The 19,461-nt window shown below is 43.8% G+C and overlaps 1 protein-coding gene across 2 annotated transcripts in view; it reads left to right on the top strand.

Moving 5' to 3' along the window:
* The first annotated feature begins 3,419 nt into the window (after positions 1 to 3,419).
* TMEM65 (transmembrane protein 65) overlaps positions 3,420 to 19,461 on the top strand; it is a 63,230-nt gene continuing 47,188 nt past the window's right edge. The window contains exon 1 of one of the 2 annotated variants that reach the window (XM_072151221.1): positions 3,420 to 5,038. In XM_072151221.1, coding sequence (XP_072007322.1) covers positions 4,768 to 5,038 — 271 coding nt within the window. In that variant the 5' untranslated portion in view covers positions 3,420 to 4,767. The remainder of the gene's footprint in view (positions 5,039 to 19,461) is intronic. The other variant, XM_072151222.1, reaches the window with a different exon arrangement.

A 19,461-nucleotide genomic window follows, 5' to 3' on the forward strand; every position in this document is an offset into this window, starting at 1 on the left:
CTTGTCAGTGCCATGACTTATTGAGAACTGCTTTTATCCAGTATTTTTTAAGCAATAAAGCATTTTATCTTATGTATGTAGATATCTAAATTTTAATCTGAAACTTTGTTCAGCTTAATTTCATTAGGTAACACACTCTAGACCAGTGATGGCGAACCTTTTAGAGGCCGAGTGCCCAAAATGCAACCCAAACCCTTCTGACTTGAAGCGAAGTGCCACCACAAAAATGTAACTAGGATAACAAGGTTTTAATTAAGAAAACATAGCTCAAACGTTACAATCTTTTGTATTACAATAAAAACACTATCAACAGCGTACCGCTTTGTAGTATAAAATGCATACAACTTGTCGCCATGTAGTATAAAATGCATACAGCTTGTCGCCATGTGGTATAAAATGCATACAGCGTGTCGCCATGTAGTATAAAATGCATACAGCTTATCGCCATGTAATATAAAATGCATATAGCTTATCACCATGTAGTATAAAATACATACAGAATATATATATATATATATATATATATATATGTGTGTGTGTGTATATATATGTATATGTATACACATATAAACACCTACATATACACATCACATACATATACACATCACATACATACATATACACCCACATATGCACATCATATACATATACACATACATATACACATTACATACACATAGACATAACATACACACATTACATACATATACACATTACATACATATACATATACACATTACATATACACATTACATATACACATTACATACATATACATATACACATTACATACATATACACAGATAAACTTACTTTATTTTCTTTTATTCTACAGGAAGGTTCTCCAGGAATGCATGCAGGCTGCACTCCCACCTGGAGCGGAGGTTGGGGAGCTGAGCGGAGGAGAGGGGGGCTACGGAGCGGAGGAGAGGGGGGCTACGGAGCGGAGGAGAGGGGGCTACGGAGCGGAGGAGAGGGGGGCTACAGAGCGGAGGAGAGGGGGGCTACAGAGCGGAGGAGAGGGGGGCTACAGAGCGGAGGAGAGGGTGGAGCGGAGCGGAGAAGAGGGGGCTACGGAGCGGAGGAGAGGGGGGAGCGGAGCGGAACGGGACAGAGTAAGCAGAGCAGTGCGGAGCGGACCAGGACAGAGCAGAGCGGACAGGGAGGGAGCAGAGCAGTGCGAAGCAGACCGGGAGGGAGCAGAGCGGACCAGAGCGGACCGGGAGGGAGCAGAGCAGAGCAGAGCGTGAAAGAGGATTTGCCAGCCGGCATGCATGGGGTGTCAGCCATGGCGGCGGCACAGGCTGGCCGGCAGGCGGGTGCACGTAGTACGGGCGGGGATTTCCGGCGCAGCATAGGCGGACTGGCGGGAGGTAGCATGGACGGCGGGCGCAGGTGCGCCCCTGGTTCTAAGGGAGCGGAAATTCAGTCAGCGCTCCCTGTCAGTCAGCAATAAATACTGCGCATGCGCGAAAACTCTGCAGTTCTGTCTATGGAGCGGCGCGTAGTTCCGCCGCTCACATAGACAAACTTTTACGGGCAGCGGGCAGAGGCTTACCGGCGACGGTACGCATGCCAACAGAAACGGCTTTGCGTGCCGTCTGTGGCACGCGTGCCATAGGTTCGCCATCGCTGCTCTAGACTCTCTATATATATATATATTTGTCCTAGTCACAGTGAAGTCCTAATTGTGTGACAAAGGTAACAGCCCTGAGTTCCCAGCAGCACTGAGCGCCTGTAGATATGACAATGAGGTGTGGAGGGAGCGGGCAGATGACTCCACATTCCACACTGGAAAACACTCCAGTGTTTGTAGGAGAATGGGAACCTGTCATGGCAATTTAGGACACTAAACTACCCTTATGGATCTGCGGTTTAGAATCCTGAAGACCTCCAAACCTCCGCACTGGAGGAAGAGGGACAAAAACAGTGAGGCACGCAGGCCCCTGACAGCAACCCCTCATATATTCACAACCCCGAAACTCCCCTTAACTTGCCTCCTAGTATTCCTACACAACACCCTGCTCCTCGTCTCATCGTGGCCCCCTCCCTGCTCCCCTCTAATTGTGGCCCCCCCAATATTGTGGTCCCATTCTCTACTACCCTTCTTATTGTGACCCCCCAATATTGTGGTCCCATTTTCTACTACCCCTCTTATTGTGGACCCCCAATATTGTGGTCCCATTCTCAACTACCCCTCATATTGTGACCCATTTCTCTGCTCCTTCTCTTATTGTACCCCCCCTGTCACATCGCAGAAAAATTAATAAACACTAGTTACTCACCTCTCCTCGTTCCCCCGCAGCAGTCCTGCCTCCTCCTCTGCCACGTCTGTGTGCAGCAGAGCCTGGTAGGCGCGTTGTGATGACGTCATTGCACCTGCCGGCATCTGCTGTACAAAGACTCCGCAGAGACTCAGCGATGGTGCAGAGAACTGATGGTCACCAGTTATAGGCTATCCCTGTCATCATTGAAGGCCAGGACACAAGAATTGGGGCATGAACTGAAAATGATGGCACAATAATTTCTGGGGAGTATTACTCTGTTGGGCCACATGCACATGACCGTAAGTTTTGGACACAAAAAATGGTTACCTCATGACACCCCATAGAGTTGTATTGTGCATGTTCATGGTGTGGCGTGGCATGGTGCATGTGTTACCGCACTTTGACAGGCCTATTTTTGCCTGGACGACTGAGCGGCTCACCTCCAATGGAACCTGTTTGCAGTCCATTTTGTACACACAGTAGTGTGCATGAGGCCTTAGTTCTGTTCCTAGTCTTTATTTCAAAACTTTATGGGTCAGAACTGTCTATTTCATAGTTTCATAGTTGCAGTCAAAATCCATATCTCTCTAGCTCCCCCTAGGGGTGTCTTCTTATGGCCAGAATTATGACATAATGGCTGTGTAAGCTGATTTCTAATAGATTTTTATTTAAAAGTATCATATAACTATATATATATGTAGTGTAAATATGTAAATACGTTGTAAAGTGCTAAAGAATATGATGGCCCATATAAAGATTATTATTATATAAGTAATGCATTCATTGGTTCTTTATTTATGTATATATATTTAGATGTATTTATATAAACATGAGAATGCATGTTCCCAAGTAATATTCACAACCTTAGAAACTATTCATGGCGATCTTTGTAGATATTTTCCATTTTCTGCCCCTTTATAAGAAAAATATCACAACTCAAGTCAAATGTGCAATAAGAAAATTCCCATGCCTGCCCATATTATCCTTATTAGGATTATTCAGACCTTTGTTGCTCATGCTCATACCCTCTCCTGTATACACTGACCCTCAAATGCCCCTCTAAGCAGAATGGCACAGCGCGCATGCGTCATCGTCGGGTGCGCGCTCGCCGTGAGCGCGGTCCCCTGGCAGCGGCTGTGGAGCGCGCATGCGCACAGTGTGACAGATTCCACGCCTCTATCCCGGGGACTGTGCGCCGCTCCGCCGCCTGTGCTGCTGTTCGTGCTGGCGGCTCCCGATCCCGGGGACAAGTGATCGGAAGGTGACCTGGACGTGCTGCCTGCATGGTGCCCAGGGCAGGGTGAGTGCCTCCCCTCCCAGAACCGGTACCACCCGCGGATCTGGACTCCTGGCAGACTGTGCTGCATACAAGCCCAGTGTATGTGTGTCCCTATGTATACAGAGCTATATATAGAGCCAGGCACCTGTCATATAATGTACAGCTTATTACACACTAACTTGTAATACTCCCAGCTCCACGGCTGATCACCAGTGATACATTGTATCATCAGCCTGGTACCTACCTATACATTGTATCAGCCTGATACCTACCGTCTGTATCATATCATCAGCCTGATACTTACCTCCTGCATTGTATCATCAGCGAGATACTTACCCCCTGCATTGTATCATCAGCCTGATACCTACCTTATACATTGTATCATCAGCGGGATACTTACCTCCTGCATTGTATCATCAGCCTGATACCTACCTTATACATTGTATCATCAGCGAGATACTTACCCCCTGCATTGTATCATCAGCCTGATACCTACCTTATACATTGTATCATCAGTGAGATACTTACCCCCTGCATTGTAACATCAGCCTGATACCTACCTTATACCTTGTATCATCAGTGAGATACTTACCTCCTGCATTGTATCATCAGCTTGATATCTACCTTATACATTGTATCATCAGCGAGATACTTACCTCCTGCATTGTATCATCAGCTTGATATCTACCTTATACATTGTATCATCTGCGGGATACTTACCTCCTGCATTGTATCATCAGCCTGATACCTACCTTATACATTGTATCATCAGCGGGATACTTACCCTCTGCATTGTAACATCAGCCTGATACCTACCTTATACCTTGTATAAGTTATGATACTTACCCCCTGATCGTATCATCAGGCAGATACTTACCTTCTGCATTATATCATCAAGCAGATACCTACCTTGTACATTGTATCTTTGCCTTCCAACATTCTATCATCAGGCTGATACTTACCTTCCACATTGTACCTACCTGCTAACCTCCCCTATGTAGGCACATCTTTCACCACAGTCTTATACACAGACCCCTATAGATGCTGTTAGCAGTCCCAGATATTATAGATCACACCCACTTGTCCCCTATACACTCTCTCTATGCACATTGACGGACGGTCCAGTTGAGTGTTGTCATCACCGGGCTTCTTGCCTGTCTTGGTCCAGGCACTCGGCTCTGTATTGACTAGCCAGGGGCTACAGCTTTCACTACAAGGACAATGTCTATGCTTGCGATGTTGAGCCGGACTGTTGTGCGTCCTATGGTCTCCCCCAAGCCGTGGAGGTGGCTGGGGATGAGCGGCAGGAAGCATCCCGGGAGCCACGTCTTGCAAAGCTGCCGGCTATTGGGCACACACCCGAGGAAAGAGCCTATAGAGTCGCTGAACACGGCACAAGGAGCCAGAGACTTCATCTACAGCCTGCACGCCACCGAGCGGAGCTGCCTGCTGAGGGAACTGCACAGATTCGAGTCTATAGCTATTGCACAAGGTAAGAAGTCACACGTGGTGCCAACCTATGCTGTAGCGCTGTATCCATTCACATTGTCATCCATGGGGCTTGCAGTCTGGGAGGGAGAAAGGGACATCGTCAGATTTGAACCCATGACCCCGCAGCCAGTAATGACCCCGCAGCCAGTAATGACCCCGGGAATCTTTTTGGAAAACAGGTGTTGTAGTAGTAACAGGTGTTGTCACTCCACTTTCCAGGGATACAGAATGTCATAAATGGGAATGTGAGGGTTTTAAAATGGGACACTTTTCCATTCAGGACTGTAGCAAAGCTGAGTGACAACCTTTATGACTTACCACTTTGAGAATATCATAAAACTACATGTGATGATATAGCTCCTAGGAGGGAGAATTACATGTCACCCAACCTTCCTATAGTCCGGAATTCTTCTCTGAGACATATAAAGGATGTGCATCTGTACATAACAAAAGTTTTCTCCTCTGGACTGTAGCAAAGCTGGGTGACAACCTTGTAAAGATCAGAGATTTCAGTATTAGTACTGCTGCACCAACCCAAATAAAAGTAGCATAAAGATATCTGTATTTTATAGTAACACACTACACACATGAAATGTAAAAATAAAAAAAAAAAATCTTTTTTATTGTGACAACAAAATTGCAGTTGTGGCAATGATAATCTCAGCTCTGCTACATCGCGCAGTCTCACACACAGTTTCTTAAACCCAATAAAAGTCAAGGTCAGTGGTAGATACAAGTAGAGCCCATTAGATGGAACATATCATGTTGATGACTCCAGCGCGGTGAATTTCATACCGTTAAGTGTCGGAACGCGCCAAGACGTCTTGTACAAAGTTTTGACAGCGAGCGGAACAGTTGTGATCAGCTGTTGTCAGGCAGGAGCCGGACACCATGATCATAAATCTGACCATAACCAGGAATGTTCTATGCAATTAGTAGCGGTTTTATGGGTAATGTATAGTGTCTAGCGCAGATATACGTGAAACAAAGTAGAGTTTGTAATTTGGCGAATCCTTAACTATTCACCTTCTGGTTTTAAACCTTCTCCTAATAAGGCTGCATTGCGTGGTGTTTGCATTGTGTTTGCAGGCGAAGTCCATGCAATGCGTTTTGAAACACAACTCAAACGCCACATGTGAACGCGGCGAGTAGAAAGTTGCAGGTTGACTACTTGCACTTGATTGATTGTACTAATGGAGTAATGTAGTAGGTTCACTTTTCATTTCTATGTAATACACTATAGCAGTGATGGCGAACCTTTTGGAGATAGAGTGCCCAAACTTCAACCAAAACCCAATTATATGTCGAAAAGTGCCAACATGACGACTTAAGCAGTAACTTATCGATCCATGATCATTCACAGGTTTCAGTCATATTGGCGTCCTGATTTCACCAATATAATAGAAATTTGATGGAGACATTTGGATTGTAGCTTCCCTCCAGCATCCCCTGAAAAGGAAGAATCCGGGTCTCCAGAGCAGGAGCTCCAAAAATAATCTGTCTCTATCCACACCTTCTCGTTCCTCCTGTAGCCCTGGTAGCCAAGGATGTTGCTTTAAACTGGTGCTGAGCATGGCACGTCCTGGGCTGCATTGGACCACAGGAGGAATCCTAGAGTCCTGTCTGGCAAGCACTGTATGGGGTTGATAGCCTGGGTGCCCACTGAAAGGGCTCTGAGTGCCACCTCTGGCACCCGTGCCATAGGTTTGCCACCACTGATCTATAGTATCTGTGCTTTGTACCAAATAGCAAACTCATTTAATTTATGACGCTCACCTCTGCTACATTCTCTCATGTTTGATTGCACACGTGGCGTTAACGCATGCGTTTTTAAAAAAAATATAACAGCTGAGGAGAATAGATTTGCTTGATTACATGGCTGTCAACATTGTGTTTACAAAACGCATGCACTAACGCGATGTCTAAACATACCGTTAACAAATGCATGTGTTAACACGTGCTGATATAGCGTCAACGCATGCATTTTGTAAATGCAATGTTGCCAGCGATGTAATCAGGCAAATCTCCTCTTCTAAACTTTTGTAATGTGTTTGAAAACGCAAGTGTTAATGCCACATGTAAAAGCACCCTGTACCCCTAGCCCGTATCAAAATCTGCATGGACTGTCAGGGCATACTGGAAATTGTATGCATACTGCAGGGATACTGGAAATTAGCTCGATAACCCCTGTGTCAAGCTTGCTCTTAAAGGGATAATTTGTAATATTAAGGAGGTGCCGCTCCGCCTGTGATTCAAATTTGAATGGGGACAGAATTAAAACAAGTTTATTCTTATAAGTACAGTATTAGGGAGACAGGGACTTGATGCCGCTGCTTTCTTCTAGAAATAGCGCCACCTCTGTCTATGGGTTGTGTCTAGTATTACAGCTCAGTTCCATTAAAGTGCAGAGTAGCCTATAGACGGGCTACATTTTGCGACAATGTTTTTCTTAAAGGAGAACTACAATTCCCATCATGTCTTGCTCCACATGTCTGGATTATACAGAGGCTTCTACACCACAGTCCGCTCCATCTGTTCTGCAGTACAGAAATAACTCATTTGCTGCTCAGTTTTTCTATTAGCTCTATACGTTTTATGGAAAAAGTGAGGTGGCTGCCTCTGGCTTGGCCCGGGCGCGGGTGAGGGTGTTGCCTCATGTGATCTGCAATGAATAGGAGAGTCAGCTGGCAGCAGGAGCAGTGATTCATAGTCTGGGGAACGGCCTCGCTCTCAGGATGCATCTCCTCGGTCGCTGGACTGTTTCCTATTTCTTAAAGTTGCGCTAAACTTGAAGTTGTCATCTACAGTGCAGCAGTGAGCTGCGGTGAAATAGTCAGCGCTATGTAGGGAAGTGTATCTGGAAGTTGTCAGCACTGGAGAAATGTCAGGGGAGATCTTGGGGGCAGGGAGATTCCTAAACTTCCTGACCCTATGCACATTGAAGAGGCTTATGTACAAAACTAGTGGAGTAGCCGCCATAGCAAATCGTAACTACTATGTAATGTGCGTGTTATTGGGGGGGGGGGGGGGTATTCATAATTTTCCTCTGATGTTGGTTGTTATGTTCCACTGGATTGCTTCCTCCCTGAGGCCGGAGGCACACGTATGCGGTTTCAAGCAAAAAAAACAGTCGCATGGTAAGCTTCCAAAAACACATCAGTTTAATAACGCATGTGATTTCAGTCTGTTTAAAAACGGTCCAAAAAGGGTCCAAGAACGCGACGTGTGGAAGTACCCTAAGGGTGAAGACACACATGGCGTTTTTGGGCCGTTTTTACTAAGTGCGTTTTCAGATTGTTAAAAACGCATGTGTTAAAAAACGCATCCGTTTTTTAAAAACGCATGCGTTTTTTGAAAACGCATGCGTTTTTGTCCGTTTTTCATTGCGCAATTTCGGAAAAACGGACAAAAACGCATGCGTTTTTAACGATCTGAAAACGCACTTAGTAAAAACGGCCCAAAAACGGCCCAAAAACGCCATGTGTGTCTTCACTTAGGGTGAAGACACACATGGCGTTTTTGGGCCGTTTTTGGGCCGTTTTTACTAAGTGCGTTTTTAGATCGTTAAAAACGCATGCGTTAAAAAACGCATCCGTTTTTTAAAAACGCATGCGTTTTTTGAAAACGCATGCGTTTTTGTCCGCTTTTCATTGCGCAATTTCGGAAAAACGGACAAAAACGCATGCATTTTCAAAAACCGCATGCGTTTTTAAAAAACGGATGCGTTTTTTAACGCATGCGTTTTTAACGATCTAAAAACGCACTTAGTAAAAACGGCCCAAAAACGGCCCAAAAACGCCATGTGTGTCTTCACCCTCAGGCTGCATTCACACTGCCGTTGCCCGCCGTACCGTAGCGGGCAATGGCAGCACGTGGGGAGAGGAGGAGGAGGTGATCACAGCTCACCCCAGCCCCTCTCCATAGGGATACATGGCGCACGGTGCCGTATTACGGGGAAAAGATTATGTGCGCGCCATGTGGGCGTGGATGGGGGATTGAGGGGAGTATTGGTTGCACCATACCTGCGAAATATTGAAACTTGGGCCGTTATCATACGCTGCCACAAGAGGAGGCAGTAATTTTTGTAATCTGGGACAAGGGACTCGCCAAATTTTACCCCAGTGAACTAGCCCCCACCTCAGATCGGGTATGAAATTTCCTTTCTAGAATTTCCTCTTTTAGGTGAAATCTTACCCATTTTTCTATGCACATAGATTTGTACCTGAGATGAGTCAAGTTTAAAGGTTAAAAGGGTACTATCACTTTAGACACATTTGTCTTTGGTTCTTTAGCACCTAGTAACATGTTTCAGGTGTCATATTAAACATTTATTAAGCCAAATCTGGCTAAAACCAATTTTTCCTCTATTTACTCAAGATTTATTAGGTATATAGCAGCTTTTTACCTCAGGCGCCTTGCCCACGTATTGCTAGTGGGGAGAATTGCCCTCTGGCTGAGTAATCATCTTTTACGCTAAAATAACGACACAAAAGATTATTAAAGTTTTACACCATCTCCGTGCCAGTGTAGATAACCGAGGCCTGAGGTGTATATGAATTTGTAGTAAGTCAATTGTCTCTGAAGCTGCATTGACTGTGGTATTGTGGAAGCTTATTGAAGCAGAAACCTTACTCCTTCCTTATTTCTAGTCAATGTAGTTTTTTATATATTTTTTCAGTGTATGATCCCTTTACGCAGGCCCCTCCTCCCTATTTAGCCTATTTCACATATTTCAATACAGGTTTTGCTGCTTGAGAATATGAAATCTTGTAATTTCCGATAATTTTCTGGCTCTGATTGTGACTGGTTGCGCTCGACTTTCTAATCTGATGTGTGTTGATTGATTTAATTGTTGGAAATTGCTGGGTTTTGTAGGCGGCATTGATTTTGCGTTCGTCGGATACCTCGGCACTGCCGGCAGTGTCTCTGAGAGATATCAGCTGTTATTTGTGGCGCTAAGTATTTGTGTTTTATGATTGCTCTACCATTTGTGTTGTTCTGTGTGGTGATTTTTTTTTACTGTGGCGGCCATATAAGTAGGATTAATAATTTCGACGCCAAATTGGATCAATCACGATGAGAGAAATTGAGGAAAACTTTCCCAAAGGAGAATAAAGCTCAGGATAAAGATATGGATGCGGACAGTTATTAATCTCCATAGCAACACTGCATCCAGCAGTCTCACAGTAGTGCAGCCTCAGGCTTTGGGCCTATAACTATGAGGCCGCAGTCACGCGTTCCGCAACACTAGCGGAAAGTGTGACCGCTACCTGAAGTGAGGATAATTTGCCTATCCCAGCACACAAGTTCTGTGCCACGATTACTAAGTGGGCCGATTATTAAGACACAACGCCTCATTGTATCATAGCATGGTACCTCCATGAGGCGCTGTACATCGCTAGTGTGAAAAGTGGATGATGTATTAAGGCTAGAGCTTTGTGCCCCAATCTTATTAATAATCGAGTTACCTGGGGTATCACTTGGCATAGCACTTGAAATCTACTCCAGGTCCGGCCTAGTTCCAGCTATAAGCATCACCAGTTTTGTTTAGCGGGTTATATAAAATTGGGCCTGGACGTCCCGCGTCACAAAAAAGGGTCGAAGAGATGCAAATTCCATGGTGTGTGGCAAGAATTGTGACTTATGCCTTGTACATCAAAAAAACTGGGGCACTAGGCAAGATAAGTTGTCCCAAATGTCTTTATGGTAAAATTGCTCTGTAATATGTTCTTGTATAGAAGTTTATTGCTGCTAAAAGTGACGTTTGTGTTGGCGGAAGTTACAAGCAGCACAGAGTATTTTAGGAAGACCTTTTGTCACCTTATGTCACTGTGTTTCAGTGAGGACTATTCAGTATGTGACAGAGTTATCAAAGGAGAATATTGGAGGCAAAGTTCACAGACAGGGAGTTGGAAATATCCCCTCCCAACCACAACAGGGGGGTTGATTTGCAAATGTGTCCCAAAAACAGGCATTTCCGTGGTGTCCTTGAGTCATAAATGTCCTGGTTTGAAGTTTTTAAATGATGAAATAGGCAGGGAATGTAGTAAAAAAAATTGTACACCCAGCAGCACAGAGTGTTTCAGGAGATACTTATGGCATAGTTATGTATTTACACAGAAAGGGAATGGAGCAAACAACCATTGGTAATGGAGTGCATTCGGCCCTAGTGTGAACATTGGTGAGTACAGGGGGTCCCCTACTTAAGAACACCCGACTTACAAACGACCCCTAGTTACAAACGGACCTCTGGATGTTGGTAAGTTACTGTACTTTAGCCTTTGGCTACAATGATCAGCTATAACAGTTATCACAGGCGTCTGCAATTAAGCTTTATTGTTAATCCAGATTCTTATGACAATCCAACATTTTTCAAATCCAATTGTCACAGAGACCAAAAAATGTTTGTCTTTTTTTTTTTTACACTTTGTGCGCTTAATTTTTTATGAAATTTATTAAATCCTTAGCCATATAATACAGCATGGCTAAAGCGTTTCCTGGTTGTATGTCATTAATCCCACAGTTCTTAGTCTGCGACTGCAGGAAGATTACACAGAGAATCAATGACAGGATACAACCAAGCGCCCCAGGACCGCTGATACGTCTGTAGTGGTCCGCAGCGTGCTGATTATACTGATGCTGTGTGTGATGGCGGCTTTATCTACTCACGTTCAGATGATTAAAAGCCTCAACATCCCAGCTGTTACTCTGCTGCTGTAGTGTTAGATTCCACCTGCGTGAAAGCTGCCTCCTGCTAAAAATGGCACCTGTAACACCATAGAAGCGCCTGCAACCCAATCACCTTACTCTAGCAAGCATCCATACACCAACATATACCTATTTCAGTGTGACTCATTTTAATCCATCATTGGGATATAATCCCACCTCACCCATGACAACACTGACCTATATAATCCCCAACGTACAGGATTATGGCCCACATTTATCAAAAACAGTGCCGTCTGTACTATGTGCAGTTGCCTGTGTAGTGTACAGGGGGCGCCAGATTCATGAATTGTGGCGCACGTTCTTCATAAATCTGGCACCCCCCTGCACTGCCCCGACAGACGGCACCAACTTTTTGTATCTATGTACAAAAATATAATTCTGTGTTTTCTCTCAAAATAAGCACCATTATTATTTTCAGCCTTTTCAGAGTATAGTTGTTATAGAAGACCTGTCCCTAAAATAAGCCCTACTTGGAAATGGCGATATCTTCTGAACATTCTACCTAGAAACACCATTATGGTGAGGAGAATCCTATCTTTAATATTATACAAGGATTGTGTTTCTAGGTGCCACTGTTAGTTATAGTCACAAGTATAATTTTCATGTACTGCTCCCATTCTCAACTGTAAATTCAACTAAATTCAAATCTCTGTGTCTGTGAAACACAATGCATATGAGAAAATTATAGTGGAGATTCTCCTCCTTTAAAATGACTCCAGAACTGTGTAGGTACCATGGTTCAGAAAATGCTCTGGACCTCTTCCGCTGAAGGCAGCATGGAGAAGGAGGAAGAGGGAGCTGACAGATATAATGGCTACAAGCACCTACATGGACAAGGGGGGCTCCTCTATGGAAAGGGTCATTGTTCGCCATGACTAATTGGGGCCAATGATTTTAAAGGCGCAAGAAATTCATCATGGAATTCGGGGTTTAGAGAGCCATGTTGATATAGCAGAAGATGTTTTTATTGTTTTTATTTGAATAAATTAGGATTTTTGTCCAAACAAAAAACAACATCCCCTGAAAACAAACCCTGTTACCCAGGTATCTATATTATCTCTTTTTTGTGACAATTGCAGGCTCCTGGACAACGATTGCACTTGGATGGAATCTGAGAATAGCTGGGGAAAGTTTCAAATTGTGCCCATAAAGTTGCAAATTTTCTCCAAAAATGGGGGGTGAACAAGGTTCAAATCAAAGGAAACCTCTGTCTTGCAATGATACATTAGGAAGACTGTAACAGACACACAATGGCGACTTCTTGTCACCCAGACGTAGGTCCAAAAGGAGCGTATACCGTGGTCCAAAAGGAGCGTATACCGTACTCCTAAAAAGGAGCAAGAAATGCACAAAAAAAAGAACAAGCCAAAATAAAGACGCATGTTCCAAGAACATGGATGCGAATTGTTACATATTTTTGCTGGTTCTTGTAGAATTGATAGATACGTTTTAGGAACCAATCATTGTGTTGCTTTTTTCTATGTTTGATAGCAGAGGAGATGCAATGAGTTGTCCCCTGGGATGCTATGGGTTATTTGCCCATGACGAAAGATGTATATTTTTGCTATGTTTTTCTGTGGATGTTGGTTGCCGTCGGGTTTTTTTATTGATTCACTTTTATGATGAATTTAACCCCACTCCATATTGACGCCTCTATGAGCCTCCGCATAGGGCGGCTTAGAATACCCCAGCACTGTGGCCTCCTTCTGTGTACTCCTTCAGCTGTAGCAGTGAGGGTGGTGGCACATGTGGCATTTTGAACCCCTTTTTAGTCCGTTTTCGGTCAAGCGTTTTCAGTTCGTTTAAAAAAAGCATCCGTTTTTTTCCGGTTTTCCCAATTATCTTAGTTAAAAATGGACAAAAACGGATGTGGTATGCGTCATTAGAATTATGACATCCTGAGCTGTACTGAGCTATGGAAAATGTTAGCGATATCATCTAGATTTCCAGGAGATACAGACGGAGTTCTCCCAGTTTCCATTCAGCAATAAAGATTACGCTATTTGCATTTTATTACTTGTAGTAGCTGCATTCATCGCTGGAGTGAGTGTGATAGAGATAGCAGCTTAATAGGGTTAAAATTTTACTAAAACTGTCCGTGCAAAAAAAAAAAAAAAAAAGTGAAAAACCCCCAAACTTCTGACTCTGTAGTAATCTTCTGTTTTCTGATGCATTTTAATCTTTGAATTGTTTTCTTGCTATCACAAACGGCTCCACCTTGGTCCACTGTTTGTGCCTGATATTGCAGATTAGGCCCATTTAATTTATTTTTTTATAGTCAGTATCTATTATTTATTTAATCAATACACCAGTATTTCCTATTTTGTGTTCAGCTCACAATTAAAGGGGTTGTCCAGGATGAATCAATTTGGACAGGGACTGATGTTAAATAATAAATTAACCTCTCTCTAACCGTCACTGACAAGCTCTGTCTGTACAATGAGGCTGGAGCAGTGACATCACTTGTTTATTAGTTCATGACGTGACATCACTGCTGCAGCCTCTGTGAATGGAGACGAGCAGGGGCAGTAAGTGCTGTGGTGGGATGGATCTGAGGAGCAAATATAGGCTGCTATGTTATTTTACATCAGCCCCTGCTCCAAAATAAGATCATTGATCTTGGGCAACTCTCCACTTTAGGGTGATGCCACACGTGGCGTTTTTAGTCTGTCTTTAAGCATGTGTTTTAAGTCCATTAAAAAACGCATGCACTGTTTTTGTCTGTTTTTCTCAATTATCTTCATTAACAGTCAATTAAACAGTCAAAACACATGCGGTTTTTAATGGACTGAAAACGCATGCTTAAAAACGGACTAAAAAAACACCACGTGTGACCGTGTGGTACGGTCACATGATGTGATTTTTGTGCGTTTTAGATTTTCACAACTGCTTAGGGTCACACGTGCTGTCTTGGCTGCGTTTGTAAATGCAAATGCAGACCAAGCCGCACCCACCAGGGCGGGCCGCGGCCCGATCGCATCGGCGTTTCTATGGAAAAGCCTGCGATCAGGAACGAGCTGCCAGTGTTTTGCGTTAATTTAATGCAAAACACCAGCGACTCGTTCCCGATCACAGGCGTTTCATAGAAACGCTGATGGGATCGGCCCGCAGCCCGCCCCGGTGGTTGCGACTTTGTTTGCGTTTGCAAACGCAGACAAAACGGCACATCTGACATCGCCCTTACACTTCCAGAAATGAAGAAAAACTGATTTAAACCAGCCAAACACAGGGTTAACATAAAAAAAAAAACCCATGCGATTTTAAACGCGGTTCTCGCACCCTCAGGGATGTGATGAAAGCAGCTCTTCTTTCCCCTCTCTCAGCAGAAATCACAGCATGACCTCAAGCAGAAATCATCTCATAGAATACCCTATCATGGGGCCCACCATCGACCTATATCCAGTGTTGTCTCCGTTCTAGTCACTGGCCACTATTCCCACGCCTGTGACATTGTAGTCTTTATTACCGGCTGCCCCTGCATCATTTATATAAAGGGAATGTTGGCTTCTTGTTGTGCCGCTGCCAATTGTAAATTTTGCATTTCAGCACTTTGCATTTTACAACTCTATAAACTTCTTACAGCAGCGTCTCTGTCTAGTCATTGAATTTTAGTTATGTCCCATAATTCATTGTTGCTGGCATCACCATTGAATTGAGCTTGCCCTATCACAGCTTGTTGCTTTATATAACTCTAGGTAATCATACTAGGATCCCCAGTGCAACATCGCTCACTGATCTCTGCCAGCTCCATAGAGATTAATGGAGCAGAAGGGGGGTCCGATCGAGGTATGTGGGACCCCATCGGACCCCTCGTTTTCGTGATCTGTGGGGGTCTTATCAGTGAGACCCCCACTGATCAGCAAATTAGGCCCTATCCTGTGGATAAAAATGGTCAAAAAACGGATGCGTTTCAAACGGACTGTTTAAAAACGGCCCAAAAACGTGTTCCAAACGCCACGTGTGCCGCCGGCCTTATAACTTCGCTTCCATCACTTCAATGAAGTTTAAAGGGAACCTACCACTACGAATCTACCTATAAAGGTAGATTAGGTCGTCGGTGCATCTATGGGACGTGAGCATAGCCCTTTTAAGTGCTAATCCTCACGTCCCCGCAATTTTTTAATAACTTTTTAATTCCCTACTTAAAAAATTGTGGGGACGTGAGGAGTAGCCTTTAAAAGGGCTATGCTCACATCCTATAGATGCACCTACCACCCGATCTATGTTTATAGGTAGATCCGTAATGGTAGGTTCCCTTTAATACCAGGTATAACCTGTGGACAGTTGTGGTGCTGTTTTTGGATCAAAGTAGCCATAGTTTCTAATATTTAATCTTTCCTACTATTTATTTAGCTTTCTAGGCCTTTAATTATTATAAAAGAGTTATTATAGAAAGCCTATGTAGTCTATATGCTCAATTCATATGACGGTACACGGGACCCCTCTTGTCATATACAGGTGGGGTCCCAACAGCGGACGCCCCACTAATAAGTTATCCCTGATCCTGTGATAAGAGACAATATGATACACCCAGAATACTCCTTTAATCTTAATTAAAGTAATTAACATCCGGTGACTCAGCTCCCAGCGTAGGGAAAAATGTGACAGCCAGAAACTGCGGTAATGTAGACGCGATCCTATAGGAATTCATACAGTAATAATAGGATTGTACATATTGCAGACAGAACCATTGTTCTTTGTATGACTCTGGACACCATCCAGCTTTCCTCATTGTGGTTGAGAGCGTGACAATGCTTCTCAGTTCTAAAGATTTCCTAGCCAATGCTTACGAGTCCACATGTAACTCTTCCAAATGTTGTTATTAACATGGAAAGGAAAACTGAACTGAAATATTAAAGGGTTTTTTTCACGTCTGGCCTGTTGGAAGGGAGCAATAGGGTCCCTGTGCCGTGACCCCCAGTATCCGCTATAATCTGTTGGTAAGTGTCTAGTTTCTCTGCAGCGCCTCTACAGGGCATCTGTAGTATTACGCAGTGTCTCTTCCAATCAATGGATTGTCTATGTAACTCAAGACAGGACAGGTCCTTCAGAGTAAGGGACGCTCTTTGTAACTACCGAAGACCCTAAATAAAGGACCCTCACCTACAAATAATAGAAATATATGAATACTATATGATGTTATCAGAGAGGAGGAGATGTTTTCTCAATTTAATACTCTTAGGACACCTTGGTTATAGCCAGAGGCATTGTCCCTTTAAAGGACATCTACCACCAGGATGAAAGACTGTATGCAAATGAGAATGACATTTGCATACAGTCTTTAATCCTGGTGGTAGATGCTCTTTAATAAGCCATGAACCAGTAGATTGAGGGAATCGATAAGATTTGGGGCTTCTTTAGTTATTGTTGTCATAAATTAATACATTTTCAAATATATATATTTTTTTATATAGGTTTTTTTAATGGTTGGGAACCAGACTACTGCATTTCCAGATACTGTACTTTATTGATTTGCAGAATATAGGCAGTCCCCGGGTTACATACAAGATAGGGCAGGGGTAGCGAACCTATGGCACGGGTGCCAGAGGCGGCACTCTGAACCCTTTCTGTGGGCACCCAGGCCATCGCCCCAGAATGAAGATCACCAGACAGAACTCAAAGAATCTGCCTGCAGAATCTTCCTACAATGATAGATGAATTTGCCCTCCTCCTTTCAACTGGGTTTCCTTGGGAGGCTGAAGGATTGAAAGTTGTCAATGAACGAGGAGAAATAAATTACTGCTTAAATTGCTGTGCTGGCACTGTGCAATAAATAAGTGGCTTTTGGTTGAAGTTTGGGCACTGAGGCTCTAAAAGGTTCGCCATCACTGAGATAGGGTCTGTAGGTTTGTTCTTACGTTGAATTTGTATGTAAGTCGGAACTGTATATTTTATCATTGTAATCCCAGCCAGAACTTTTTTGGTCTCTGTGACAATTTTAACAATAAAGCTTCATTACAGACACCTGTGATAACTGTTACAGCTGATTATTGTAGCCTAGGACTAAAGTACAGGAAATTACTAATATCCAGTGGTCCGTTTGTAACTAGGGGTCGAGTGTTCTTAAAGGGAACCTACCACCCTGATTCTACCTATAAAGGTAGAACGGGTGGTAGGTGGATGAATGGGACGTGAGGATAGCACTTTTTTGGGCTAATCCTCACGTCCCGGCTATCTTTTGGAAAAGTTTAATGCTCGCATATGTAAATTTTTTTATGTGGCTACTGGGGCGTGGAGTAGCCGGACATGAGGCTACTCCACGCCCCAGTAGCCACGTTACTCCGCCTACCATTTCATCTTCGACCTCGTCCGAGTCCCCCGGCATCTGCGGCCTTCTGCGCATGTGCAGAACACGGGGGACTAGGACGAGGGCGCACAGCTGCGAGGAGCTGCGCGCCGAAGATGAAATGGTAGGCGGAGTAACGTGGCTACTGGGGCGTGGAGTAGCCGCGACGTGTAGCCTCATGTGGCTGCTGCATATGCAAATTTACATATGCGAGCATTAAACTGCCTGAACTGTATATACAACTACCTGATGGTGGCGCTAGTGAGCATGAGGCAATTATAGACTTAGGATCATTCATACATTTAGAACAGTGGTGGCGAACCTATGGCACGGGTGCCAGAGGTGGCACTCTGAGCCCTTTGTATGGGCACCCATGCCATCACCCCAGCGCAGAGTTCGGCAGACAGGACTCAAGGCCTCTAGCAGTCCCCGGCAGCCCAGGAATCTAGAAAGAAGCTGCAATGATAATCCAAACTTCTTCTCCTTCTTTCTACTGTATTGGTGTCCTCAGGGGCCTATACAATTTAAACCTGTGGAAGAGCAGGGAGTAATAAGTTACTGTTTAAATTGTCGCATCGGCACTTTGCGAAAAATATGTGGGTTTTGGTTGTAATTTGGGCACTCAGAGTTTAAAAGGTTTGCCATCACTGATTTAGAATGTAAAGCAAGTCTGTAATCTGTATCATTAACATTCCCCGTGTCTCCTACAAGCCGACCTCTCCCCTCCTGACTATCATATGACATTTTGTAGGTCTCATTATTGTCCCATGAATACTGCGGTGTCACCATAATTGTTAAAAGGGGAACTTCATAGTGTAGTGTAGCCACACTGTGTCACATATGCACCAGGAGAACTGGATGTGTAACGCACATTTACACTATGTCCTGGCATAGTGATACATCATTGCATGTGGTTTGTCCATCTGGAGTTGGCCTTAAGTTTATAATCTCTGTGTGTATCATTGTTTATGAATAATACAGATATTAATTATTAAGTTTCCAAATAGCACTGGAGGACAATATGTGCATAAATGACTAGTCCAGTGTGTGCTGATGAGATACAGCATTATTTTTGGGCTATTACATGACTTGACATCTTCATTGTTTAGCAGTTTTTCCCTTCTGTAATTCTTGTCTCTGAGCTGTAGGCTGGGGACTAGCTTGTATGATGTCTCCCTTACACTGCACCCAGATTAGCGGGGAAGTGTCTGTTTCATAACATTCTCTCCCTCACTCAAATCAGGATCACATCCAACATTATAAATCAGTATTGATCTGTACTGAGGGGGATAAACTACTTGGGTGAAATAGAAAACTTACCAATTTCCTCCTCCTGAACTTGTGTCTCTCCTTACTTATATGTAACAGCAGGATCATCTATGACATTATATAGAAGTACTTATGGGAAT

This window comes from Engystomops pustulosus, chromosome 5 (assembly GCF_040894005.1).
Source record: "Engystomops pustulosus chromosome 5, aEngPut4.maternal, whole genome shotgun sequence".
NCBI classification, from domain to species: Eukaryota; Metazoa; Chordata; class Amphibia; order Anura; family Leptodactylidae; genus Engystomops; species Engystomops pustulosus.